Source organism: Plecotus auritus (assembly GCF_963455305.1).
Source record: "Plecotus auritus genome assembly, chromosome: 9".
NCBI lineage: Eukaryota > Metazoa > Chordata > Mammalia > Chiroptera > Vespertilionidae > Plecotus > Plecotus auritus.
The window spans coordinates 1,628,860-1,654,886 of NC_137783.1; the positions used below are offsets into that span (position 1 = coordinate 1,628,860).

General features: G+C 65.3%; 2 protein-coding genes across 2 annotated transcripts in view; one reads left to right on the top strand and one right to left on the bottom strand.

The window, feature by feature from the left end:
- The first annotated feature begins 1,651 nt into the window (after positions 1 to 1,651).
- Positions 1,652 to 10,473, top strand: GPR26 (G protein-coupled receptor 26). The gene is made up of 3 exons (XM_080688427.1): positions 1,652 to 2,735; positions 5,539 to 5,652; positions 8,813 to 10,473. Exons 1-3 carry the CDS (start codon positions 2,074 to 2,076, stop codon positions 9,042 to 9,044), a joined length of 1,008 nt encoding a protein of 335 aa, XP_080544553.1. The 5' UTR covers positions 1,652 to 2,073; the 3' UTR covers positions 9,045 to 10,473.
- Positions 10,474 to 21,595: 11,122 nt separating this feature from the next.
- The window catches only part of CPXM2 (carboxypeptidase X, M14 family member 2), a 57,675-nt gene continuing 53,243 nt past the window's right edge, over positions 21,596 to 26,027 (bottom strand). The window contains exons 13-14 of the mRNA XM_080642028.1: positions 25,505 to 25,604; positions 21,596 to 22,718 (exon numbers count right to left, since the gene is read on the bottom strand). Coding sequence (XP_080498154.1) covers positions 22,465 to 22,718; positions 25,505 to 25,604 — 354 coding nt within the window. The 3' untranslated portion in view covers positions 21,596 to 22,464. The remainder of the gene's footprint in view (positions 22,719 to 25,504; positions 25,605 to 26,027) is intronic.

Here is a 26,027-nt window from a genome sequence, read left to right on the forward strand (position 1 = left end):
CCCAGGCTTCCTGCTTCTGTGAAGGAATAAACCAAACCGTGAAGCATGGAGCTCGTTCCAGCACTCCTGTTGTCCTGACACGTTCCAGCCCCTCAGGCCCAGCGATAGGCCCCTCAGACCCCAGCGACAGGCCCCTCAGACACAGTGACAGCCCCTCAGACCCCAGCGACAGGCCCCTCAGACCCCAGCGACAGGCCCCTCAGACACAGCGACAGCCCCTCAGACCCCAGCGACAGGCCCCTCAGACACAGCGACAGCCCCTCAGACCCCAGCGACGGGCCCCTCAGACCCCAGCGACAGGCCCCTCAGACACAGCGACAGCCCCTCAGGCCCCAGCGACAGCCCCTCAGACCCCAGCGACAGGCCCCTCAGACCCCAGCGACAGGCCCACGAATGGAGGGGGGCGCCCAGGAAGCCGAGGTTGCTGGGACTCGCGTTATGAGGTCGCGTTAAAAGGGCACGAACAGCATGACCTCAGTGGAGGAAACAAAAGGGCGAGGAGACGTGTAGGGAAAGGCTGTGACGAAACCCACCGAGCCCTCGCTGGTGTGGCTCCGGGGATGGAGCGTCGGCCTGCGGACGGAAGGGTCCCGGGTTCAAATCCAGTCAAAGGCACGCACCTTGGTTGCGGGCTCGATCCCCAGCCCTGGTCGGGGGCATGTGGGAAGGCACCCATCGATGTCTCTCTACATCGGTCCTTCTCCCTCTGCCCCTCCCTTCCACTCTCTCTGAACATCGATGGAGACATATCCTCGGATGAAGAAGAACAAAACTAAAAAAACAACAGGAATGCTCGGCGAGGCCACCGCCCCCCCCTCTCCGAGGCGCCCGAGGCCTCTGGAGTGTGCACAGGGCGGCTATGGAGCGGGGCCCTGGCTGCACGCGCTGTCCCGGAGCCCTTCAGCTTCTGCTTCTGCTTCTGCTCCTCTGAAATGCACACGTGTCCCCCGGGTCCCCCTGCCCTGGAGGTCCTGCCTCGCCTGGGTGTGCCCGCGGACAGATGCAGCAGCTGGGACGCCCGGCACGCTGAGTGTCAGCCACCCGGCTCTGCTGCGCGTGGACATGTGGACCTGTGTTGCGCTCGGGGTCAGGGTCAGATAAGGGCCTTTCCGGCCGAGGGAGTGCCCGGGGGTGCCCAGTGAGTCCCCGAAACCCCCTCCCCGTGGGCTTGAGGATGCTGCTGATGCTCGGGCTGGAAGGCGATGGGCAGAGGGCACCCCCACCCCACCCCCAGGCCTGGCGGGCAGGGGCTCAGGCCGGGACTCGTGGCACTGAGGTGAAGGTGGGAGGGGCCCTCCCTTTCCCCAGGAGCAGGGGGGCGGGGTGCACGGAGCAAGCCTCAGGGTCAGGGCTGGTTCTCTGTCCTCCTGTCCTGTGTGTGTGTGTGTGTGTGTGTGTGTGTGTGTGTGTGTGTGTGTGAAAGAGAGAGAGAGAGAGAGAGAGAGAGAGAGAGAGAGAGAGAGCGCCTCAGCGGGAATTTCTGTGGTAGAAGCGGCTAGATTCCCCCGGGAGGAGAGGAGAGGGAAGAACAAGAGGCAAGGAGAAAATTGGGGGTGGGAGAGACAGATGGAGATGCAGCAGTGGGGGAGAGAGAGAAGCGCAGCAGAGGAGAGAGAGAGAGGGGAGAGAGAGAGAGAGAGAGAGAGAGAGAGAGAGAGAGAGAGAGAGAGGTGGAGGGAGAGCAGACCGGGAGAGCGAGCCAGCCCGGCCGAGAGCGGGGAGGAAGAGAGCGGCCAGGAGCGGAGCGGAGCGGAGGGCGCGCAGCGGAGACAGGGATGGGGTGAGGGCAGAGGAAGCAGACAGCGCGCGGGGGCGCAGGCGCCTGCGATCCAGGATCGGAGCGCGGAAAGCTCCGGACCGGCGGCGGCGGCGCACCCCGCACTCGCCGGGGACGTGGCTCGGGCTCCAGAGGAGCGGCGCGCCCAGGTGCTCGCCGGGGAGGCGGCGGCGGCGGCGGCGGCGCGGGGCTGGGGCGGCCGCGCCCTCCAGGGAACCATGGCGGCGGGGACCGGGGGTCGCCAGGCGGTGGGCGGCGCCGCGGGGGCGCCGGGCTGCGGGCCCTGAGCGCGCACCATGAACTCGTGGGACGCGGGCCTGGCGGGGCTGCTGGCGGGCACCATGGGCGTGTCGCTGCTGTCCAACGCGCTGGTGCTGCTCTGCCTGCTGCGCAGCGCCGCCCTCCGCCGCCAGGCGCCCGCGCTCTTCACGCTCAACCTCACGTGCGGCAACCTGCTGAGCACCGCGGTCAACATGCCGCTCACGCTGGCCGGCCTCGTGGCGCAGCGCCAGCCCGCGGGCGACCGCCTGTGCCGCCTGGCCGCCTTCCTGGACACCTTCCTGGCCAGCAACGCCATGCTCAGCATGGCCGCGCTCAGCATCGACCGCTGGGTGGCCGTGGTCTTCCCGCTGAGCTACCGGGCCAAGATGCGGCCCCGCGACGCCGCGCTCATGGTGGCCTACACGTGGCTGCACGCGCTGGCCTTCCCCGCCGTGGCGCTCGCGCTGTCCTGGCTCGGCTTCCACGCGCCCTACGCGTCCTGCACGCTGCGCAGCCGCCGCCCCGACCCGCGCTTCGCCGTCTTCTCCGGCGCCTTCCACGCGCTCAGCTTCCTGCTGTCCCTGCTCGTGCTCTGCGGCACGTACCTCAAGGTGCTGCGCGTGGCGCGCGCCCACTGCAGGCGCATCGACGTGATCACCATGCAGACGCTGGTCCTGCTCGTGGACATCCACCCCAGGTGAGGGCCGGCGAGGGCGCCCGGCGGGGGAGGGGCCGGGGAGGGGTCTTGGTGGGGGAAAGGGCACCCATGCCTCCTCCAGCTCCAGGGTGCGGCCTTGGAGACGCCTGAGTCTCATGTCCTCCCGGGAGGAGGTGTGGGAGGCGATGCTGCAGGTGGCAGGGCAGGTGCCCAGAGCGCAGGGTCCGCACAGCGGCCTCCCAGAGCGGGCAGCAGGTGGAAACCAGTCCGAGCTCAGACCTGCTTCCCTGTGTGCGGCTGGCACTTCACAGCGCACGGAGGCCTGTGAGGGGCTGTGGGGCCTGACAGGGTCGCCTGGACGGTCAGGGGGCTCCTCACACCGAAGCCAGCTGCGCTTCCCGGCGGTCCTTTCTCTGGGCCTGCGCTGCGTGTGTGTGTGTGTGTGTGTGTGTGTGTGTGTGTGTGTGTGTGTGAGAGAGAGAGAGAGAGGGGGGGGGATGCGGGCTGCACCCCCTGCCGGTCCTCAAGGGAGCACCTGAAAGGCGCCGAGGATTCGGGGAGGAACCTGGTCCTGCCCCTCCCGCCAGTGCTGCTGTGCCTCTGGACTCGGAGCCGATGGCCCTGCAGGGGAGTGTCACCCCTGAGTTCCCACCACCTGCACCCTCACCTGCACCCTCACCTGCAGCCGTCTTTCAGGAAGGCAGCTCGGGGGTACAGGTGGGGGTCCCCCTGGGAACTCCTGCTCTTCCCTGAGACTCTCCTAGAGAGAAGGGGGGACACTTGGCTAAGGCAGCCTGAGCTCACCTAGGCTTTGCTTACAGACGAGGAAGGGGTGAGGAGGAGGGGCAAGAAGGAAGGGGGGAGAAGAGGGGAGAGGAGGGAGGAGGGAGAGGAGGGAGGAGGAGGAAGGGAGAGGAGGAAAGAGGAGGGAGAGGAGGAGGAAAGGAGAGGAGGGAGAGGAAAAGGGGTGAGGAGGGAGGAGGGAGAGGAGGAAGAGAGGAGGGAGGAAGGAGGAGGAGGGAGGGGAGGAAAGAGGAGGGCGAGGAGGGAGGAGGGAGAGGAGGAAAGAGGGGGGAGGGGGAGGGGAGAGGAAATGCTGGCAGTTTTCTGTGGACTCTGCTCCTTTGTATCCATTGTCCTGGGGAAAAGCGGCTGCCAGGACCCTCAATATTGGGGGGCTTTGGCTTCTGGACAGTGAGGCAGGCGGGGAGCACCGATGGGGGAGGCTAGGGTCAGGGGGAGCTCCCCAAGGTGTGTCCCCCACCCACCCCTAGAAGCAAGCTCCTGGTTGAGGGAGACAGACCGGAGGTGTCTCTGAGCCAAGGCTCCTCCGGTGAGGAGTGCTGAGAGGGCCCTGCCCAGGAGCCATCCAGACAAGCGTGCGCCTCCCTGTCTCAAGCGCATGGCGTGTGCCCACGTCCCCTGGGACCCGCCTCCTCACTAGATGCTGACCAGTTACATGAAGGCTCATCATACTCTTCCCACAGGATCACATACGTACGTGCATGTGCGTGACCAGCCGCACGTGGACAGCGGGGCACAGGAAGCCACGTACACGAATCTGTGAATGTCACACGCAATCCCACGTGTTCACATGTGAACTGCATGTGCACAGGCCCCCTGCACGCACACTGAGCCGGGGACACAGGCCGGCTCGCTGCACGTGTCCACGTGTGGCTCGCGGCCCCTGCAGGGCGGCTCGTCTGCAGCCACAGAGCAGCGCGGGCCCCTTCTTATCTGCAGCTCCCGGCGGGGCCGCGGCTTCGGGACGGGAGGTGCGGGCGGAGGGTGTGGCGGACAGGAGGCCCCGTCCCTGCGCAGCGTCCGGTTGCCAGGCGAACGGGCCAGCTGTGAGTCACGTGGACGCAGGTTCAAGACCTGTCTCCACTTCCCAGCTGAGCAAGTTCACTGGCCTGGGCGAGCTCAGGGTCTGCCTGTGAAACAGGCAGGTGACGCTGGCAGGCAGCTCGCCCCGGGGCGGCCACAGGCACCGGGCTGGACCGGTTCTGGGCAGCCAGGAAGTGGAGCGCGTGCGTAGAGGGCGCACACTCGGGCTGTGCGCGGCCGGTCTGGCGAGGGGTGAGTTGACATGTGCACCTGCCCCTGCATGGTGCGAACTGCTTCATGCATCCAACACATTTTTTTTAAAATATATATTTTATTGATTTTTTACAGAGCGGAAAGGAGAGGGAGAGAGAGAAACATCGATGAGAGAGAAACATCGATCAGCTGCCTCCTGCACACTCCTTACTGGGGATGTGCCCGCCACCAAGGTACATGCCCTTGACCGGAATCGAACCCGGGACCTTTCAGTCCGCAGGCTGACGCTCTATCCACTGAGCCACACCGGTTTCGGCTCCAGCACATTTTTTAAAAATATTTTTTATTGATTTCAGGGAGGAAAGAAGAGGGAGAGGTAGAAACATCACTGATGGGAGAGAGTCACCGGTCAGCTGCCTCCTGCACGCCCCCCACGGGGGGGATCGAGCTCACAACCCGGGCAGGTGCCCTGACCGGGAACTGAACCTGGGACCCTTCCGTCCGCAGGCCGACGCTCTGTCCACTGAGCCACCCAGCCAGGGCTGCACCGAACACGTGTCGTGCATCCGTGCGCTTCGTGCATTCAGTTCCCACGGCAGCCCTGTGTGCACAGGCGACTGTCCCGTTTTACAGCTGGTGGCCCTGAGGCTGGTGATGTCACACCGCCTGCCGCGGCCCCACAGCCGGGCCAGGCCTGGGCCTCGGGTCTCCGGGTTGCGCAGCCAGGTGCCTGTGCTCGGGGATGGTGACCCCGTGACCCAGGCGGCGCCCTGAGCCGCGCTGTCCCCTCTCTCCCGTGCAGCGTGCGGGAGCGCTGCCTGGAGGAGCAGCGGCGGCGGCGCCAGCGGGCCACCAGGAAGATCAGCACCTTCATCGGGACCTTCCTGTTGTGCTTCGCGCCCTACGTCCTCACCAGGTGAGCCGGCGGGTGCTCGGGTGCTCGGGTGCTCGGGTGCGCGGCGGGACGGGTGCGGGGCCTCGGAGGGGCACCCCCACGTCACCTTCAGCGGTCTCGGCCGCTCGGCCACACGCCTCTCCGGACGGTGCGTCGGGGGTGAGCGTGAACGTGACAGGTCCGACGGGGAGGAGGGTGCACGCCTTTCCTCTGCGGCCTTGAGTTCTCCCAGCTTGATTCCTAAACCTCCTCCCTCTAACGCTTCATCCCGGGGTGCCCGCAGGAGGCCCCCGGAGAGGGGAGGGGGGAGAAGGGGAGGCCCCCGAGCACCCCGCCCAGCCAGGTGGGCCCCTTGCCCTCCGCCCGGGACTCAGCCGGCTTCCAGCCCGGGGTGGCCTCGCACACGCCTGCACCAGGCCCTCCGAGTCCGCTCTCCTCCCAGGGGCTCGCTCTCCAGGGCCCCGCGCAGCCTCTCCCGCCCGCCTTCATGGAGGTGCCCTGTGTGCGGGCCTGAGAGTGTGGTCCACGCTGGGACAGCTGGGCGCGGGGGCGGGGCTGGGGGAATTGGCTTCAGGAGGAGCGGGTCTCGGCTGTGATGCCTGCCACCCCCTGGAGCTGATAGGACGAGCAGCCAGCTGGGAAGGGCCCCCCTCTTTGTCCCCCGTGTGTCCCCCTCTGCCCGGCAGCCTTCTCGGTGGGGCGTCATTCCCGGGTCAGTCAGGAACCTCTCAAGCCCTCACATGGCTCCCAGGCCTCCCTCCCGTTACCCCATTAGAGGAGAACATGACTCTCTCTCTTTTCTTAAGAATCTTTTCTTTAAAAAAATATTTTTATTGATTTCAGAGAGGTAGGGAGAGGGGGAGGGAGAGGCGGGGGGAGAGAGAGAGAGAGAGAAACATCAATGAGAGAAAATCACGGATCGGCTGCCTCCTGCACGCCCCACACTGGGGATGGAGCCCCAACCCGGGCCTGTGCCCTGACCGGGAATCGAACCCTGACCTCCTGGTTCCCAGGTGGATGCTCAGCCCCTGAGGCGCGCCGGGGGTGGGCAGAACGTGAGCTCTTTCCCGCTGCCCCTGTCACTCACTGGCCCGCTGTGACGCACCAGGAGGTGCCACCAGACCTGCTCGCACTGAGTCCAGCCTCCTGGAGGGTGAGGGGCAGCACCCGCACTTACTGAGGTGCAGAGGCGGGAGGGGTTCCTGAGGACGTGGGAGCCGCGGCTGGCAGACCCAGGGTGAAAGGTCGGCGCCCGCCCGCTGGCTGTTTCAGCCTCGCAGCCAGGCGACGTTTCCAGAGTGTGCGGACCAGGCGCGGACGTGCAGAGACGCCCCTGCAGGCCGACCCAGCGCCCTGCGCCCCAGGCGGGCGTGTGCATCCTTCCTCTGGAAGAGGGGGGCTCGCCTGGCGTCACCTCTGGCCCCCACCGGGTGACCTGGCGCGGGGCCCAGAGGCGGCTGTGCTGGTGGTGACCGCGCCCCTTTTCTACCTTCATGCATGCTGGGGAGTGGCCCTCATGGCCAAGGGCGCTGGGCACGGGAGGAGTGCGTGGCATCGCGTGGGGACATCTCGTGCACACGGCAGGGGTGCAGTGCCTCAGCGCCCGGCGTCCGCTCCCCTGGGGGGTGCTGGGCGGGTCCCAGAAGGACCCTCAGACGGGGCCCCTGTGGCATAAGCTGCCTCTTCCCTCGGCCCCTCCAGGGACCAGGGTCACTCCAGGGGACCCCGACGGCCGCTCTGGCACGCGTCTCCGAACCCGCCTGGGAAGGGGCCCCCCGGGCCAGCAGCCTCCCCGATGCGAGACGCCCTTTGAGCTTTGCAGACGGTTCGCAAAGTCACCCTCACCGTCTTCCCCGCAGCCTCCGGGAGGCGGGCTGGGCTGCAAGCGAAGTCGGTCTTTCTGTTCGCAGGGACCACAGGGAGGGCCTTGTTCTCAGAGGAAACCTCCAGGCCTGAGGAAGGGACACTAGCCCGGGGTCACGGGGCAGGCCGGCAGCTAGCCGGGGTCACGGGGCAGGCCGGCAGCTACCCGGGGTCACGGGGCAGGCCGGCAGCTACCCGGGGTCACGGGACAGGCCGGCAGCTAGCCAGGGTCACGGGACAGGCCGGCAGCTAGCCAGGGTCACGGGGCAGGCCGGCAGCTACCCGGAGTCACGGGGCAGGCCGGCAGCTACCCGGGGTCACGGGGCAAGCCGGCAGCTAGCCGGAGTCACGGGGCAGGCCGGCAGCTAGCCGGGGTCACGGGACAGGCCGGCAGCTAGCCTGGGTCACGGGACAGGCCGGCAGCTAGCCGGGGTCACGGGGAAGGCGGGCAGCTAGCCGGGGTCACGGGACAGGCCGGCAGCTAGCCGGGGTCACGGGGCAGGCCGGCAGCTACCCGGAGTCACGGGGCAGGCCGGCAGCTACCCGGGGTCACGGGGCAGGCCGGCAGCTAGCCGGAGTCACGGGGCAGGCCGGCAGCTAGCCGGGGTCACGGGACAGGCCGGCAGCTAGCCTGGGTCACGGGACAGGCCGGCAGCTAGCCGGGGTCACGGGGCAGGCCGGCAGCTAGCCGGGGTCACGGGGCAGGCCAGTGGCAGCTACCCGGGGTCACGGGGCAGGCCGGCAGCTACCCGGGGTCGCGGGGCAGGCCGGCAGCTAGCCGGGGTCACGGGACAGGCCGGCAGCTAGCCGGGGTCACGGGGCAGGCGGGCAGCTAGCCGGGGTCACGGGGCAGGCGGGCAGCTACCCGGGGTCGCGGGACAGGCCAGTGGCAGCGTGGGAGCCAGTGGCCGGGACACGATTCGCTCTCGGCCGTTTCTAGATGATCTTGGCTTCCAGAGTCCCACAGACCTGGGTTCCAGTCCCAACCTGACAACTGGCTGGTCATGTGACCCGGGGCCAAGGACTTAACCTCCTTGGACATCTACCCCCTCACGTGTGAAACGGAGACGGTCCGGTCGCCCAGGGCTCCGTGAAGTCACGCGTGGGGCGGGCGCAGTTGGGGCGGGACCTGGAGTGAAATGGCTGCCTGCCAGGGGTCACTGCTGAGGATCCTGGCGGTTCGTGCTCCTGGGGGGCGGTCTGGGAGAACTCCAGGCTCGTCCGGGAAGCTGGGTGGGGGCTCCGGGGGCTCGGACGGCGGGGGCAGGGGGGCTGTGCCGGCTGTGACCTGTGACCTTCCCGCGCCCTCTCTCCGCAGGCTGGTGGAGCTGTCGGCCACGGTGCCCATCGCCGCGCACTGGGGGGTGCTGTCCAAGTGCTTGGCCTACAGCAAGGCCGCGTCCGACCCCTTCGTGTACTCGCTGCTGCGCCACCAGTACCGCCAGAGCTGCAAGGAGATCCTGACCCGGATCTTCCACCGGCGCGCCCTGCGCTCCTCGGGCCTGGCCGGCGGCTCCCACAGCCAGAACACGCTGCCCGTCGCCGAGTGAGGGGCGCCTCCTGCTGGACACGGGAGACGGCGGGGAGGCGGGGCTCCGGGCAGACGCCGGGACGCCACCGCCCGGGCGGCCAGGGATCCCGGGTCCCGGCTCGGGGCTGTGAGGGCTGCTTCCGGCTCCTCCGGGCTGGCTGCTGAGCGGGCCGTCGGTCACCGAAGGATGACAGTGGGATGAGCTGCTCCGAGCTCCTGGACACGCCAGAGGCTCTCAGAGGGGACAGTCACGGCCAAGGACAAGGCGCGGGGGCAGGAGGGGCAGCATGGGGTCCGCCTGCCCTCTAAGCCCTGACACTGGCCCTGGCTGCCGAGAGGGGTGGCTTCCACGGGACAGGGTCGTGCTGGGAGTGCAGACGGCCGTGGCCGTGGCCACGCCACAGTGGTGGCTGCTTTAAGCAGATGGTACTCAGCGGGTCCAACTACAGTGTGCTGGGCTGGGACGCCCTGGTCCTGTGGTGAACACCTGCTGGCGCCCCTGCCGATGGCTGTGGACCAACCGTAGAAACACATTGGATTCAGCGTCTGTCCCTCCGTCTCCCCCGCCCCCCACCCAAAGTGGACACGTGCGTGTAGACAATCCAGGTTCGAAGATGGTTCCAAGGGGCCGGGAAGACACGGACTCTGTCCTTTGGAGTCGGACCCTGACGTTGCCTGCTTCTGACTCCCGTGCCGGGTGTCGGCGCCGAGGAGAGGTGGCAGGAAGGGGGCTGGCTGGTCCCCACCCACCCGCGGCCTGAACTTGCGGGCGCACTTCACCGCGTCTGGCACGTCCGTCCTCTGAGATCGACGGGCAAGGGCTCCAGCCCGACTTTAAGGCGTGGGCTTCCATTACGCTCACGTCCCAAGTCCAGCGGCAGAAAGCGCGGGCTGTCCAGGGGGCAAGCGGGAGCCCTGGGCAGTTGGTGGGAGGGTGAGGTTTTTATTGAAAATCCTAGCGGTGGTGCCTACGCCAGCCCCTCAGCAGCCCGTGGATCCAGTCCGAACCAAGCGAGCGGACCGTGCTCTCTGCCCATCCTTCGTGCTCACCATTTCAAATGAGTGCCTACCGCTCGGAGCCGCCACCCGTCCGTCCTCTGCAGGTGGAGGGACGGGAGAGGCGCAGCTTCCTCTCCGGCCAGCGCCATGGCCCCACGGAGGGGAGGCCGCGGTCCAGCAGGGACCCCAGCAGGGAGGAGCCGTCGGTGTCCGGGCCCGGGTCCCGGCGCTGAGGGAGGGGAGTGCTGTGTGTCTGTGTGAAAGATGCCTCATTAAACTTAGCTTCGCACTTTCCACACGAGTCACGGAGCCCCGCCTCGTCTCGTCTCGCTTCAGGGTTTCCATGGAGACGAGAGGAGCGGCAGGTGCAGCTTGCAGCCCCCTTCCGGGGGCAGGTGGGGGTGGGCTCACCCCCTTCCGGAGGAGCGGGCAGAGCAGGTCTCTCCCGGCCCGCGTTCAGGGTCGTGACCTTGGTCGCATGGAATCAGCCAGGAGGGGAAGGTTTATTCCAGGAAAATCTGCAGCTGCTGCAAGTGAGGTCTGTTCTCCCCGGAGCTGGCATTGACCGGCCGCCACACGCCAGACGCCACCGCCCGGGCAGGGCTCCGAGCGTCACCGAAGCGAAGGCGCTGTCTCTGCGTGCACGTGGCCGCCCGAGTGTGAGTCGCCGCCGCCGTTTGTTTCCGTGGCGGTTTCCTAGCGACCGCAGGTGCTCCCTGTCCAAGGTCGCGGCACCAGACAGACCACACGCACGGACACGGACACGCTCAGAACTGGGCCCACGGCGACGCGTGACCCGGCGGGTGAGGTCAGGGGCAGTCACGTTCAAGCAGGAAAATGCGTTTCTTGTCAAAGTCAGATCCGCAGGTGCCGCCCTGCCTGCTCCTCCTCCCGCTCCCCTCCCCCCCCCCCCGCCGGGGACAGGGCGGCTGCGGCAGCCGGCCCGTCACCTCGCCTTTAGCCAGGAAGCAGGGCCCCTCGCCCGACACCACGGGGCTCAAAAGATGCCTTTTGGAATTTTCACCAAACTGCCCCAAACCCAGTGAAAACCAGCGCGTGGGCGTAAGACAGACAGAGCCCCCGCTCCGTTCGCCGATCCGGTGTTTTCACCCCTTTTAGACACAGACAGTGACACCCAAGGAGCCGGCCGCGTGGCTCAGGGATGGAGCGTCGACCTAGGATCCAGGAGGTCACAGTTCAATTCCCGGTCAGGGCACAGGCTGGATCCCCAGTGGGGGGCGTGCAGGAGGCAGCCGATGGATGATTCTCTCTCATCGTAGATGTTTCTATCTCCCTCTCTCCCTCTATAAACACACACACACACACACACACACACACACACACACACACACACACCAGGAGACGGGAGAAAGCCGGGTGTTAGCGATGGTCAGCACCCAGCAGCGCGGCCAGCGTGGCCCAGCCGGAGGCGTATGCTGATCCCACAGCCTTAGGCCAGCGGTCGCCAACGGGTGGTCCGTGAGGTCGGAAGGCTGGCGGCCGCGGGTACGGAACGTGCCCCGCGCCAAGGCCCCGGGTGAACTGTCTACCTCGTGGGGTGAGACCCCGCTCAACGTCCCGTTTCCTCAGGCAAAGCCCCTGGAAACACCCAGACCAGCACCTGTCAGGGCCGGGCTCTGCGCCCCAGAGCCCAAGACCACGAGGGGCGGGCCACTCGGAGGAGCGAGGCATCTGGGGTTGGTGTGTCTGTGGTCAGCTGACCCCCCAAAGACAGTCCACCGAGAGCCTGTCTGCTTCCACTTAGGCCTGGGGGGGGGGGGCGGGGGGAGGGAGGGACATGGGCCTGAGTCGCCCCACCGTGTGCACCCCCTGGCTCGGCCGTCTCCTGTCAGGTGAGCAACAGCCCTCCCTCCTCCGTCTGTGAATGGCTTCTCCCCGTTAGGAGAAGGGAGCAGGAGCCGAGGCCCCGGGGCACGTGCTGGCGGCTCAGGCTCCGCCCCGGCAGCTGTGGGAGGTGACGGTGCCTCCATCACTGAGCAGCCCGTCCCACGCCCTTCCCTCCAGTCTCCCACGCGGGATGGAGGCGGGCGGAGGCGGGCGGAGGCGGGCGGAGAGAGGGGCAGAACAGATGCCAAGCACTGGGTGTGGGTGTCCTGCAGGGTCCCTCCCCCCAACACGGCTGGGTCCCGCAGGGTCCCCAGGGCAGCTCCCACTAGTGACCACACCCTAACGGGGGGCGCACTGAGCCCCAACAGTGACCACACCCTAACGGGGGGCGCACTGAGCCCCAATAGTGACCACACCCTAACGGGGGGCGCACTGAGCCCCAACAGTGACCACACCCTAACGGGGGTCTCACTGAGCCCCAACAGTGACCACACCCTAACGGGGGGGGCACTGAGCCCCAACAGTGACCACACCCTAACGGGGGGGGCACTGAGCCCCAACAGTGACCACACCCTAACGGGGGGCGCACTGAGCCCCAACAGTGACCACACCCTAACGGAGGGCGCACTGAGCCCCAACATTGACCACACCCTAACGAGGGGCGCACTGAGCCCCAATAGTGACAACACCCTAATGGAGGGCGCAATGAGCCCCAACAGTGACCACACCCTAACGGGGTACACTGAGCCCCAACAGTGACCACACCCTAACGGGGTGCACTGAGCCCCAATAGTGACCACACCCTAACAGAGGGCTCACTGAGCCCCAACAGTGACCACACCCTAACGGGGGTCTCACTGAGCCCCAGTAGTGACCACACCCTAACAGGGGGCGCACTGAGCCCCAATAGTGACCACACCCTAACGGGGGGTGCACTGAGCCCCAACAGTGACCACGCCCTAACGGGGTGCGCACTGAGCCCCAACAGTGACCACGCCCTAACGGGGGGCGCACTGAGCCCCAATAGTGACCACACCCTAACGGGGGGCGCACTGAGCCCCAACAGTGACCACGCCCTAACGGGGCGCACTGAGCGGGCCCCAGGCTGAGGGATCCGGCCGTGGTTCTAGTCACCTCACAACAACCCTGAGATGGCGGCTCCATCGCGAACTCCCTTTCTCAGCTCGGGGAGACCTCTGGGTCCGGGGCCGCCACAGAGAAATTCGAGGACAAAGCGAGGCCATGGCCACACCCCAATTCCCTCAACCCGGCAGCCCAAGGCAGTGGTCCCCTCCCCCAGCGCCGACACCCTCCCTCTCGCCACGGGGCCTCCGGAGCACCCTCAGCCCTCTCTCCACGGTGTCCCCAGGGGGTCGGGGGGAGATGTGGCATCAGCCTCCTGACCCAGGAGGTGCGGCCCACGAGCCTGCACGTGCAGGGAACCCACTGGATGTGCCCGGGTTTGCCTGCAGGTTTGCCCTCCTCCCCTGCTGGTCACCGCACGGGCCCCATCCCAGATCGGGCGACCGAGGGCTCCTGCCTGGCTGAGACGCCACACCCGGTCCCCACCCTCCCAGGATCACGTGGCCCCGCCCCCTTGAGACCTTGGATGGTCTGTTTCGGGGTGCCACCTCCCTGGTTGGCTGTCTGCCCCTGCTCTCACACCTGGCACAGCCCCTTTGCCCAAGTCCTCCCAGAAAGCCATTTGCATATGCCACCTCTTTCCTGCTGGGACTGTGACAGCAGGAGACAGGAACGCAGGGGCCGTCCAGAGCCCATGCCAGAGGTCCAGAGGGGCCTGTGCCGGCCCTGGAAGGCTGGGGGAGGGAAGGGGGGAGGTGGGGTGCTGACTAGGAAGCGGAAAGCCCTCAGGGCAAGCGGGGCACACACACAATCACCGCACACTCCTGTGAGGAGCAGCTGTGGCCCATTGCACAGGTGACGCTACTGCAGCACAGAGAGGGCGAGCAACTTCCTCGAGGGCACACAGCCTAAAAGGGCAGAGTTAAACATGGCACCCTGGGCGGCCCACAGCCTGTGTCTCCTTGACCTGGGACCTCTGGGTAAGCGGCCCCTCACCCTCTGGCCATTTGCTCTGATGAGCTTCACCCTTCCCCCCACTCTCCCCCCTCCACCCCCGTGGACAGGGCTCCTGTCCTTGCACCAGCGGCTCTGGGCGGCTGCTCTCTTGGTCCCGCGGTCCCTCCCAGCTGATAACCTGGGCAGCGTCCAGCGGCCTTGGGGTGAGGGCCTTGTGTGGGGAACGGCCGCCTCGCGTCTGTGGCTTCATGACAAGCACCATTACTTTTCCTGAGTCTGGCTTCCGCCGCCTGCCTCCCCAGGCAGATTTTGTTTTACCTCGAAAAGAAACTGATTCGGGGTCTGCAAACTCGCTGGCTTCCTGCATTCGCTCCCTGAGACACAGCTCTGCTCAGGTGCCGCCTGGTCCAAGGCCCTGATGCCACCTCACTTCCGGGGAATCACGTGTGCCCGCCCCCTTGTTCACGTGCCCAGCCTCGAGTGATCACATGGCCCCACCTCCTTCTTCACGTGCCCACTTCCAGGTGATCACGTGGCCCCGCCCCCTTGTTCATGTGTCCACTTCCAGGTGATCACGTGGCTCCGCCCTCTTGTTCATGTGGCTTGTCCCAGTACCACCTGGTCCAAGTCCCTGATGCCACCCCACCTTTGTGGCAGCATCTCTCACCCCCTGGCGTCCCTATTCAGTGCACAGCACCCTCCACGCTCCCCTGCAGCTCCAGGGACCTGCTGAGCCCAGGCCCCAGCCTGTCACTGGTCCCCCAGGTCCTTCCTGCAGCCCCAGGGTCCTCAAACCAGTCTGGGAGGGGCTGGTGGGTTGACCCCTTAGACAGAGGGGTAGAGACACCAGCTGGGCACTCCGCCTCCCCTCCCCCCCAGGAAACGCCGAGAGCACCGAGTCTGTGCTGGCGTCCGGCTCCTGGAGGGCTCGGCCTGTGCAGTGCGGCCGCCAGAGGGGACCCGTCTGCAGAGTGGCAGGCGGAGCAGGCCTCCCAGGGCAGCTGGGTGCCCACCTGGCCCCAGAGCCCTCGCTCAGCCTCCCCCGCACCCCTGCTGAAGGGGGACGGGGTGTGGTTCCCCCCCCAGCCCAGCTGCCTGCCTTGGGAGGCGGCAGACGCTGTCGCCCTCTGCTGGCCGGTTCCCGTTACTGCAGGAGGTAGAGTCCTCGCTGCGCCCAGCCAGTGCCCTGCAGGAGCCGGCCCAGCCCATTTCCAGAGCCAGGCCTGGCGCTCCCTCCGCCGGGATGGAGCGGAGCTGGAATGGGAACGGGGGGTGGGGGGGCGGGGGGCTCCGCTGCTGATGCATGTGGCACCCCTTCTCACGAGCCGGGAGGCTCCGGGGCCCCCTGCGCCTGTGTCACTGTGGCCATGTCCACGTGTACCCTGCCAACAGGTTGGGGGAGTGGAGGCCCGGCCCCTCTCCTCGCTGCCTCCAGGGGGCGCCCACACCTCCAGGAGGGAAGGGCGGACTCCTGTTGGGGGGGGGGGTGAGGCCATCCTGGCCGGTCAGAGCCGGAGACGTGCCCTTGGTTTCCTTGTGAGGGAAACTGAGGTGCAGGGAGGCCGTTCCCTTTGTCCCGTGGACCTCGCGCTGTCCACGCTGGTGACGTGCCGCCTGGTGATGCCACACTCAGCCGAGCTGTCGTCTCTCCTGCCATCCCTCCCCGGCCTTGATCGGACTCCACCTCCTGCGTCCCGTCCAGGCGGGCGAGGGGCAGTGCGGCGCCGAGGGAGTGAACGCTGAATGAATGACACTCGAGGCCACCGGGTCTGCTCTGAGTGACCCCTGGGATGGGCCAGCACCGGGCCGGGTCCTCCTGGTGCCCTGGGGGCACCTGGTCTCGGGGCCTGAATCAGCCCTTTCATTCCTCCTGACTCGCCATGGTGTTTCTAATGGGCTGTTTAATGGGTGTGTTTTTAACAAATATTTTTTATGGATTTCAGAGAGGAAGGGAGAGAGAGAGCAAGATCAGTGGGCTGCCTCCTGCACACCCCACTCTGGGCATGGAGCCCGCACCCGGGCCTGTGCCCTGACCGGGAATCGAACCCTGACCTCCTGGTTCACAGGTCAACGCTCAACCACGGAGCCACACCAGGCAGGCTAATGTGGTTTTAAGTAAAAAAAAAAAATAAATAAAAATTTACATCATCGGCGTTCTGAATAAATGCTAATAAAATTAATAACACTAATAGAATAATAAAGGTTTTGAAATGTATTCTTCATCATTACATTGTGTGGCGCCAGTTTCAGTGCAAAGCACTGAGCTCACACGAGGCCTCACAAGATCACCGAACGGGTGCGTCCTGTTTGAACAGCAGACACGCTCTGTTCTCGCCGGAACAGCGGGGAGACCCGGAGACGGACAGGGAGGGGGAAGGCGGCTGTAACTGCGGTGAAACACGAGCGACGGACGGACCGCGCCCGTTTCTCAGGGCCGTGGGTTCGCACAAGAGGTCAAACCGCTGTGCGATCACCACCACCTTCCCTTCCAGAACCTTCGCCTCTTCCCGATGGAAGCCGTCCCGCGAAACACCGCCCGCCCCCGTCCCGCAGCCCCTGGCTCCCAGCAGCCTCTGCCTCTCTGACCTTGACCTCTCCGGGAGCCTCAGCGCGGGGAACCCGCAGTCTGTGTGCTCTGGTGACCGGCTTCTCTCCCTCAGCACATCCTCCGGGCTCCTGCGGGCTGCGGCCCGTGGCAGAGCCGCCCTCACCTCCCAGGCCGGGTGACAGTCCTTCTGCAGCCGGCCATTGCTTACCCACGGCAGATGGTGACCAGCGGTGGGCGGGGAGGGCCGCTCCGGCGGACCCTGAAGTTGCTAAGCAAACACAACCCACCCGCTTCTTCCTTCGGTGCCTCTGCGCTGCCGCCTGCAAGGCCTGAGGCGACTGAGAGAAAGTGGGGATCCACCGGACGGGGAGGCCCACCTGGGGACCAGGGGCCCCTGTGCTTGACGCACCTGAACGGGGAAACGTTCTTTGTTGCACGAACTTATGCAACGTAGCGTTCCTTCGCCGTGAATGCCGGGGACCCTCCAGAGTGGCGGTGTCGGCACCGGGGGCCGTGTCACCTGCGGCGATCACAGGGGTGTCTGCACCGCTTCACAGCGGAATTCTCAGCATCGCCTCCTGCTGGGCGCCCCTCCAAATTACAGCCGAGTGCTCGCACCCAGGCCACTCAGAGGGCCGCAGTGTGAGCTGGAAGGGCCCAGGGCCCAGCGCCCAGCAGCCCAGCGGGCCCTCAGCCTGGGGCCCAGCAGAGGGGGGTCTGTGGTCAGTTGGCCTGGAGATTCCTCCCGCATCGCCCAGCCCACGTGCTGGCTTCCGCTGTGATTCTCCGAGTGCACTGCCCCTGTGTACAGGGAGAGGACCGCCTGTGTCCACATGGGTGCATAGCATCACGTCTCTAACATACAACATGCAGGCCTGCACACACACACACACACACACACACACACCCCTCATCAACCAGCTCCCATCTCCCTGCAGAGCCCCACACCGCCAGGCTGCTGGCTGCAGGAGAAGGTGTCGAAGCTGCCGAGGCTGCCTCCGCCTCCATCCCAGTCTCCATGGCAACCTCGACACCAGCAGGCCCAGGCCCGGCCGCGTGCTCTGCCTCTCACCGAGGGGCCCCGTCAGGCACAGGCCCTGCGGCCGAGAGTTAACAAGACGGCAGCTTGTCCACAGACAAGCCCAGCGCTTCTCCGACGGAATCCTGGGGCCGCCTCGACGGGACGGTCCCTTAATGGAGCCAGCGTGCTTCCCCGGGTACAGCGCCTGTGCGGGCCCAGGGCCCACGTCTGCAGAGGACGGAGCAGCTGCGGTTAACGGCCCTCAGCAACTGTTTAGCAGCACCGTTCCACACGGACACGCGTCCCACACGCGGCCAACCGGGCGACAAGACCCGCTCCCCGGAGCGGACGGGCACCCTCGTGGAGCCCAGGAGTCAGCCCCTCTCTCTCTCTCTCTCTCTCTCCCTCTCTCTCTCTCTCTCTCTCAACAATGGATCGGTTTTGCTTCGTAGAACCACCCTCCCCTCCACCCCCCACCCCCACCGTGTTCTTAGGGTGGGCGAGGCACCCATAGCCGGCTGCTCGGAGCGCTGCATCCCCGGCAGAGGCGTTGGTGGGAGGTGGGCGCAGCGCGAGGCAGTAAGGAGGGCATTCGCAGGGCGCTCAGCCCGCGGACCCCGGCGGCATCTGGTCTTGGACCAGGCTTCTCTTCCTTTTGTAATATTTTAAAAAATCGGTTTAGAGAGCGGATGGTGCCTCGTGGTCCCCGCCGTTCGTACAAGGGACGGAAGGGAGAGTGTTTGCCTCGTGGAACTTTGAAGAGGAGAATCCTGCCCGAAGCCACGATTGCAGCTGCGGTAACAGTGGCCGCCTCCTTGTTGCTGCGGGGACGGAGGGAGGGGTCGGCTGAAGCGAATGGACGTCACCAGCTCTGCTCGCGGGACCACGGCCTAAAGATGGCGGGACGGACAGGGAGGCTCCAGGCCCGTCTGAGGAGGAGGGGGAGGGGTTGGCAGGAAGCACTGAGGCCACGGCTGCCTCAATGTTTTGTTAAAATGTATTTTCACTAGAGGCCCAGTGCACGAAATTCCTGCAGGGACAGGGTTCCTAGCGGCTGCCGACTGGGGCCCTCCTTCATTCCGCGCCACCCCTGGTGGTCAGCTCATGTCATAGCGAGCGATTGAACCCCCAAGGGGATACTTTGCATATTAGGCTTTTATAGATATAAACTAGAGGCCTGTGGCTGATCGGGCTGGGCCGGCCTGGAGGGAGGGGCCACGGGTGGTTGGCAGGCTGGCCCCACCCCCTGGTCAAACTCCCAGTCGAACTCCCGTTCAAGGGGACAATTTGCATATTGGCCTTTTATTATATAGGATTGGTTTCAGAGAGGAAGGGAGAGGGAGAGGGAGAGAGAAACATCCATGACGAGAGAGAATCATGGATCAGCTGCCTCCCGCACACCCCACACTGGGGATGGAGCCCACAACCCAGCAGGTGCCCTGACCGGGAATCGAACCCTGACCTCCTGGTTCCTAGGTCGACGCTCAACCACTGGACGCATTGGACTGTTGGGCTTGAGACTTGACATTTGCACAGGAACCTGATGCAGGGACCCCCCTGAGCCGGCCCTGGACGGTCTGGTCTGTGATGTCACCGCCCCCACCCCCGCCCCACCCCGTGGCCGCTGTCCTGCCTGGCCTCTGTCGCCTCTCACTGGCCGGTGGAACTTCCAGGCCGCCTCCTGCCCTGCCTCGCCCCCGCGCTCTCCCTCTGGCTGCTGTGAAAACCTCCCTCTGAAACCGGAACAGACGACCTGGCCCTGCGGGGCCTCCGCGTGGCTCAGCCCCTGGGCCTGGGCCACGGGCCACGCGGCCTCCCCCCAGCCTGGTCTCAGGGCCCGTGAGGGTGTCATTTCCCCTGTAGTCAGAGGACCGCATCTCCTCATCCTGCCCCTGACCCCTGACCTCCGACCCCAGCATGAGGCTGGAGGCCCCAGAGGGTGCATTTCCACGGGGACAGGCTTCCCTCCTCCTTCCTGCCGCCAGCCCCTGGTTAAGGAGGACTCGACGGGCAGAGGTCCCATCCCGACCCCGGGCCGCTGCCCTCAGCCACGGTGCCCGCTGGCAGGGGCACTGGCCGGGAACCTGACCGCCCCGCAGCGCCTCATGCAGAGACAGCTTCTGGGGCCCCCCTCTCAGCCAGGCTTTCCTGGGTCGCAGGAGCATTTCGGGGTTCAGTGCCAGCGCCCTAGCCGCCCCCCCACCCGTTCCCTGAGGCCCCCCTTCCCGCTGGCAGTGCCCCTCCCGGCCCCGTGCTGCCTGCTCCCCACACTCAGCCCTGCCCTGACCCCCAGAGCCCCGAGGCCTCACCCCAGCTCCGCCACCTGCCCCCCACGAGGACCACAGCACGAGCGTCCCCCCTTCCCAGAGATCCGGGGGCTGAACGGCCACCGCCCCGCAGTGTCTCACCGCGCTTCTCCCTCCGCAGCCGTGCCGGCTCCCTCCTCTCCCTCCCAGATCCCGCCCCACTCCAGGAAGCTCCCTGCACCACGTACTCCCCGGGGTCCAGGTCCTGCCCCAGGCTGGGTCTCAGGGCCCCCGCACCAAGGCCCTCAAGTAGACAGAGCATCCACGTGCACATTCTCCTGCTCCAAACGCTCACCCACCCTCCCAGCGTCTAAAGCAGGGGTGGGCAAACTTTTTGACTCGAGGGCCACCATGGGTTCTTAAACGGGACCGGAGGGCCGGAACAAAAGCATGGATGGAGTGTTTGTGTGAACTGATATACATTCAAAGTAAAGGAGCGGAGGGGAGAGCAAGAGAACCGGATAGAACAGCCGGATCCGGCCCGCGGGCCGTAGTTTGGCCACGGCTGGAAACCTTCCACCGAACGCGACCCCCACACCCTGCGTCTCCACAATCTGAAAAGCACGCAGGCCGGTCGGTGCTGCCCAGCCTCCATTCCCGCCAGAAGGGGGGGTCACTGTGCCTCCCCCACCCCCACCCCCAGTTCCACGAGGCCCTGCACCAGGCCAACCAGGTGAGGTTTGCAACGAAGCCCCTGTCCGCGGCTTCCTGCTTTCTTAAAAAGCCCGTGTCCTCCCTTTACAGCCAACACCCCCCGTCTGTGAAAGGACGGCTTTCAGCACCCGTATTTTCAGACTCGCCGAAATGGCCCACTGCTCCCCGGCGAGAAGCGGGGGCTCGCTCCCGTGTATTCTTGCAATATTGCGTGTAGGGCCTGCCGCGCCCGCAGGGAACTGCTCGAACCCCAGGCCAGCACTGCCCGGCACCAGGCTGCCCTGCTCCCCTCTGCGCCCGCCCCCGCCTTCCTGCCTGCCTTCCTCCCTGTCCAGTGGGGGGCTCAGACACACCCTGTCTCCCGTGACAGGGCTCCCCCTCCCTGGCTGCTGTGAATTCTGGGTCGCCTTCCCAGGCAGCTGACAGTCCCCGTCCCGCCCTCCCCCCTCCCCCCGGGTCATCAGGGCGGAATGACCCCCTACAGGGGCACAGCACGACTTTGGACACTTTGTGCCCCTCCGTGGACCCCCATCTCCAAATCCAGGGGGACCAAACCAGTTCGAGGCACCCTGCTGTCAGCCCTTCCCGCCCGTTCATCCCGCCGCACACACCGCATTCTCTCCCGCGGAGCCGGGACCCTGCCTCGGGATCCTTCTTAACGCAGAGCTCCCGGCAGCTGCCCCGATAAACCGAGTCGGCCTGCGAGAAAGCCCGGCAGCCAGCCTGGACGCGCTGACCCAAAGACCCGCCTCGCTCCTCTGTCCACCCCCCGAAGGCACCGCATACGCGCCCCCCCTGCCCCATGTCTTTTTCCTAATTTCCCCTGGACTCCTGGGGCCGTGGCTGTGGCTGTGCCGTGGGGCTGTGTGTGTGGCAGGCGACAGACCGCAGGAGGACGAGCTCTTGGGCCTGGTGGCCCAGCTCAGCCAGGCTGCGGGGCGGGGGGGGGGTGGGGGGGAGGGCGGGACGGGGACTGTCAGCTGCTGGGCATGGCCGCCAGGCTCCCCAGGAAAAGCACACACGGAGGCCTCTCCCGTTTGCTTTCTTTATTTCCCCACACCCCCCGGGTCAGCGAGGCAGCAACAGTCATAAAAGCGAGACGCGTCTTCTCACGTGGTCATTCCATACCCCCCCCCCCCCCCGAGCGAGCGAGGCTCCGCGGACGATTCTGAGCGAGTGTCCACAGCGAACGCCCCGCCGTGTCGGGCAGGTTAGGAGCGCGCACCCCCGCGGAGGAGCGGGTCCGGGGCAGAAGGAGGTCGCAGGGCCGCCGGACATCTCTTCCCAAGTCCCAGCGGCTCACAGAGGAGCCGGACGCGGTGTGATTTTGTGGGAAGCACCTCCTCCTGGCAGCCCCTAGGGAACCCCGCGGGCTGCCGGACCAGGGGGAGGCGGGGGTTCTGTCAACCCCGTGGGCGTGCGACCGGCCCCGGGCACGCCTGCCGCCCAGGCCTCCCTCCTGGATTATTGCAGCCTTTTTCCCGCTGATGAAGGAGAAATGACACCGACCCAGCGGCCAGCTGCCCGCGGCTTGCTGTTGTCACCAGACCGGGCTTGCTGGACGGCAGCGGGAGTGCCCGGCCGGAGAGGGGGGCCTCTCCCAGAGTGCCCTGAGCGCAGCGGGAAGGGTGACGTCGGGGACAGCGGGGCCGGGGAACAGCGACTTCAGCTGGGCACATGGCCCAGGCACGGGGAGCTCCCATCACACAAGCAGGGGACGCGCCGGGCTCCCCACCGCGCGGCCAGGAGCCCCGGGTGGCAAGCTCCCCTCGCTCCCCGATCCCCCGTGACGGCCTTTCTCCGCTGCTCTTCCCGAGCCACTTGGACGTGTGGGAACGAAGGGAGGGGAAGACCCCGAGCCCGCAGACCTGCCCTGGGGACCAGACTTGCAAGGCACGCGTTCCCCAGCCCTCCTGGGATGACAGCACGGACAGGGGACGTGTCCTCTAGGGAGCCACGGCCCCGCGGGGGGGGGGGGGGGGGGGTCCTCGGTGGGGTCTGGGCCTCGGCTCAGGGCCGGAGGTCACCCGCGCTGCCGCCGCTTGCGCCCCCGGGGCCTCGGCTGGCGGGCGCGCAGGCTGCCGGGCTGGCGCCTGAACTGCTCCATGATCTCCCGGATCCGGGCCAGGTTGGTCTTGCCGAGCGTGAAGTCGCACCGCGTGGCGCCCATGTCGTAGCCGACCATGCAGTTCTTGGTGGACGAGGTGAAGCCGTGGGCCTTGGCCGTGACCACGTACTCGCCGGGGTTCAGGAGGCGCCAGTAGTCGCCATCGCTGGCTGGGGAGAGAAAGCGGGGGGTTCAGCAGCTCCGGTCTAACGCGGCCCCCCAGCCCCGTGAGTCCGAGACCAGAGAGACTCAGGGGCGGCGTGGGCAACCCTGGAGGGGTGCTCGCCCTCTTCGGAAGCCCCCTGGAGGGCTCTGACAGGCAGGGCCTGGGAGGGGGCTCCCCACAGCGTCCGCACACGTGGGCGGAAATGGAGAAATCACCTCTAACCGCTCCCCCGTGACGATGGGCCGTTCATTCTGCACGTGCGCTTCCCCCTCGCCCCTCACCGCAAAATACCGTCTTTTTTTAAAAAAATGTTTTTTATTTTTATTTTTTAAATATATTTTTATTGATTTCAGGGAGGAAGGGAGAGGGAGAGAGAGAGATAGAAACATCCATGATGAGAGAGAATCGTTGGACAGCTGCCTCCTGCACACCCCCTACTGGGGATTGAGCCTGCAACCCAGGCATGTGCCCTTGACCGGACTCGAACCCGGGACCCTTCCGCCCGCAGGTCGACGCTCTATCCACTGAGAAACACTGGCCAGGGCACGAAATGCCATCTTGAAAAGCCTTGGTCCTGCGACCAGACGGCCTGCACCTCCCAGCACGGTCCCCGCCTTGGCGACGCCTCTCGGGGCCCCTGGAGCTGCCAGAAGCGGAAGGAGCCAGCTTTTCCCAGCCTGGTCCTCCTACCGGGCCCTGCGCCCCACTCTCCCTGCCTGGCCCTGTGTCGGGGGTGGGCACCTCACTCTCATCCTTCCACACTGAGTGTGTCCCCCGCGGCGCATCCCCCATTAATGCACGTCCCCTCCAGTGGGAGGAGACAACACGGGCACATGAGCAGACATGTCTTAGGAACACGAGGGCTGGGCACGCGAAGTGTCAGCTACCGTTGGGTGACTGTCCCACCGGGGTGAGGGCACCGTGGGCTGCGGGGGTGGTGGACACACAGCTGGCGTCGTGGACACCGTGGACAGAGATGGACACCGTGGACAGGGGGCCAATGAGGCCCCAGCGAATGCCCATTTGTGAGCAGGTCAGTGCCCACCAGGCAAAGGACCGTCCCGTGGCATCGGAGCCGGTCCCTGGCCCACATGGTTACGTGTGTTGAGAAGGAAGGCGTTCTTTCTGGCTTCCTTCCCGGTAGAATTCATCTCAAGCTGCTGTCATCTAATCCCGCTGTTTATGTTACACAAAATCCCTCCTGAAATAAAACCTGTCAGACCCCATAAGCTTCAGACAGAAATTAAGCAAATTCGGAGCTGACGCGGGGTACCCAAAGGCGCTGAAACCAACGCGGGGAAGCGGCGCGTGTGAAGCATGGGATTTGCGACATGAGGACGCACCGGGAAGTCACCGGGGAAATCAAGGCGAGGGGATGCGAAACCCACCGGCTCAGCAAAGCTGTCGCCCTGATCACAGGGCTTGCAACTTGGAGCTCATTAGGCAGTGAGCTCTCTACAGGCTCGGGGGCCCTGGGGCCTTGTTATCTCCCGCTCCATTTGAAACCCTCACGTCTCCTCGCAGTGCGCACATGGCTCTGATAGTCCCAGAATGTTCCAGGCTCTTTTATGAATCACTCTTTTGAAGGAGTTCATTAGCAATGCTTAAAATACAGTCCCCGTGCGGAGCCAATCAGACAGCCTCTTTCATTCATAAAGACTGCCATCTCCTTGTGAGTTCCCATTTATTGAGTGGATGAATAGATGTATGGATGGGTGGATGGATGGTGGATGAATGAATGGATAGATGGGTGGATGGATGGTGGATGAATGAATGGATAGATGGGTGGATGGATGGTGGACGAATGAATGGATAGATGGGTGGATGGGTGATGGATGATGGATAAGTGGATGGATGGATGGATGGATGGATGGATGGATGATGGATGATGGATGGATGGATAGATAGATGAATGAATGGATGACGGATGATGGATAGGTGGATGGATGGATGGATAGATAGATGAATGGATGGAAGATGGATGAATGGATGGATAATGGATGGATGGATGGATGGATGAAGGATGGATGAATGAATAGATAGATGGGTGAATGGATGATGGATGATGGATAAGTGAATGGATGGATGATGGATGGATGGATGGATGATGGGTGATGGATGGATGAATAAATAGATAGATGGGTGGATGGATGATGGGTAAGTGGATGGATGGATGGATGGATGATGGATGGATGGATGGATGGATGGATGGATAGATGGATGGATGAATAGATGGGTGAAGGATGATGGATAAATGAATGATGGATGAGTGCTGGATGCCTAAGGGGGTTGCTATGTACCTAATGCCATGCTACCTGGCATGGGAACACTGTTGAGTAAAGAAACAGGTAACCACACGGAAAGCACACGACTCAGGGCGTTACACAGCAGGCAGCTGCTCTGTGGCATTTCAGACACCCTGCACCTATTTCCATAGCCATTGGCCTCTGTGCCATGCACTGGGTGGGCAGGCAGCCTGGCACTGAAGGGCACGTGGCCAGGTCTAAATGCCAGCCTCACCCCAGCCTCATGTCCCAGGGTCTCTGTTTCCTCCCAGATCAAATGGGATGATCTGTCGGGAGCACAGGGTCAGTTTATGCATGAGAACAGTTTGGGGGGGGAAGGCCCCTCCTTCCCTTCAGAGGGAGCAGCACGGGGCCAGGAAGGGGCCCTCCCTGGCGCGCCATCCACTGTGCCCTCCTGGGGACACCCTGTAATGTCCATTCACCCCTCAACCCTTCCAGGAAATGCACGTTTCCTGCCGAGGGGGGAGCACACACAGGCGGTTACCTGTGCGGACGTCATGGTTGATGCCTTCGACCGAGATGACGGCGTCCGGAATCCCTTTTCCGTGTGAGTCCGTCACCAGGCCTTTGATGCCGCGGTGCACCTGCTCAGCAAACACCACAGGACACGGTGAGCTCCCCGGCACGCCCCGCCCACCGCCCAGTGAGCACGATGACCCTCCGGCCGCCAGGGCCACCGAGAGCCCTCACGCAGCCCCGCCCCGCCCCGCCCCGCGGAAGCGCCCCGGCGCGGTGTGGGTTTGGAGTGTAAACGTCTTTGTACAGGGCTTGCGAACGGGAGCTCGTGAGGCAGCGTGCTCTCGGCAGGCTCCACAAAGTCTCCCTTTGGAGTGAAATCTTCCGGAAGGTTAAAACGTGTTAGCATTTGAGAGGGTCATCAAAAGAAACCACTAGCCCGGGCGGTGTGGCTCCGTGGTTGAGCCTGGGCACATGTACCACAAGGTTGCCGGTTCGATTCCTGGCCAGGGCACATGCCGGGTTTCAGGCTCGATCCCCAGTAGGGGATG

Bases quoted from the DNA above. Each gene is read 5' to 3' on its own strand.
- GPR26 (XM_080688427.1), top strand. From the start codon at position 2,074: ATGAACTCGTGGGACGCGGGCCTGGCGGGGCTGCTGGCGGGCACCATG. The intron at 2,736-5,538 runs GTGAGGGCCGGC...TCTCCCGTGCAG, and splicing joins CTCGTGGACATCCACCCCAG to CGTGCGGGAGCGCTGCCTGG. The intron at 5,653-8,812 runs GTGAGCCGGCGG...CTCTCTCCGCAG, and splicing joins GCGCCCTACGTCCTCACCAG to GCTGGTGGAGCTGTCGGCCA.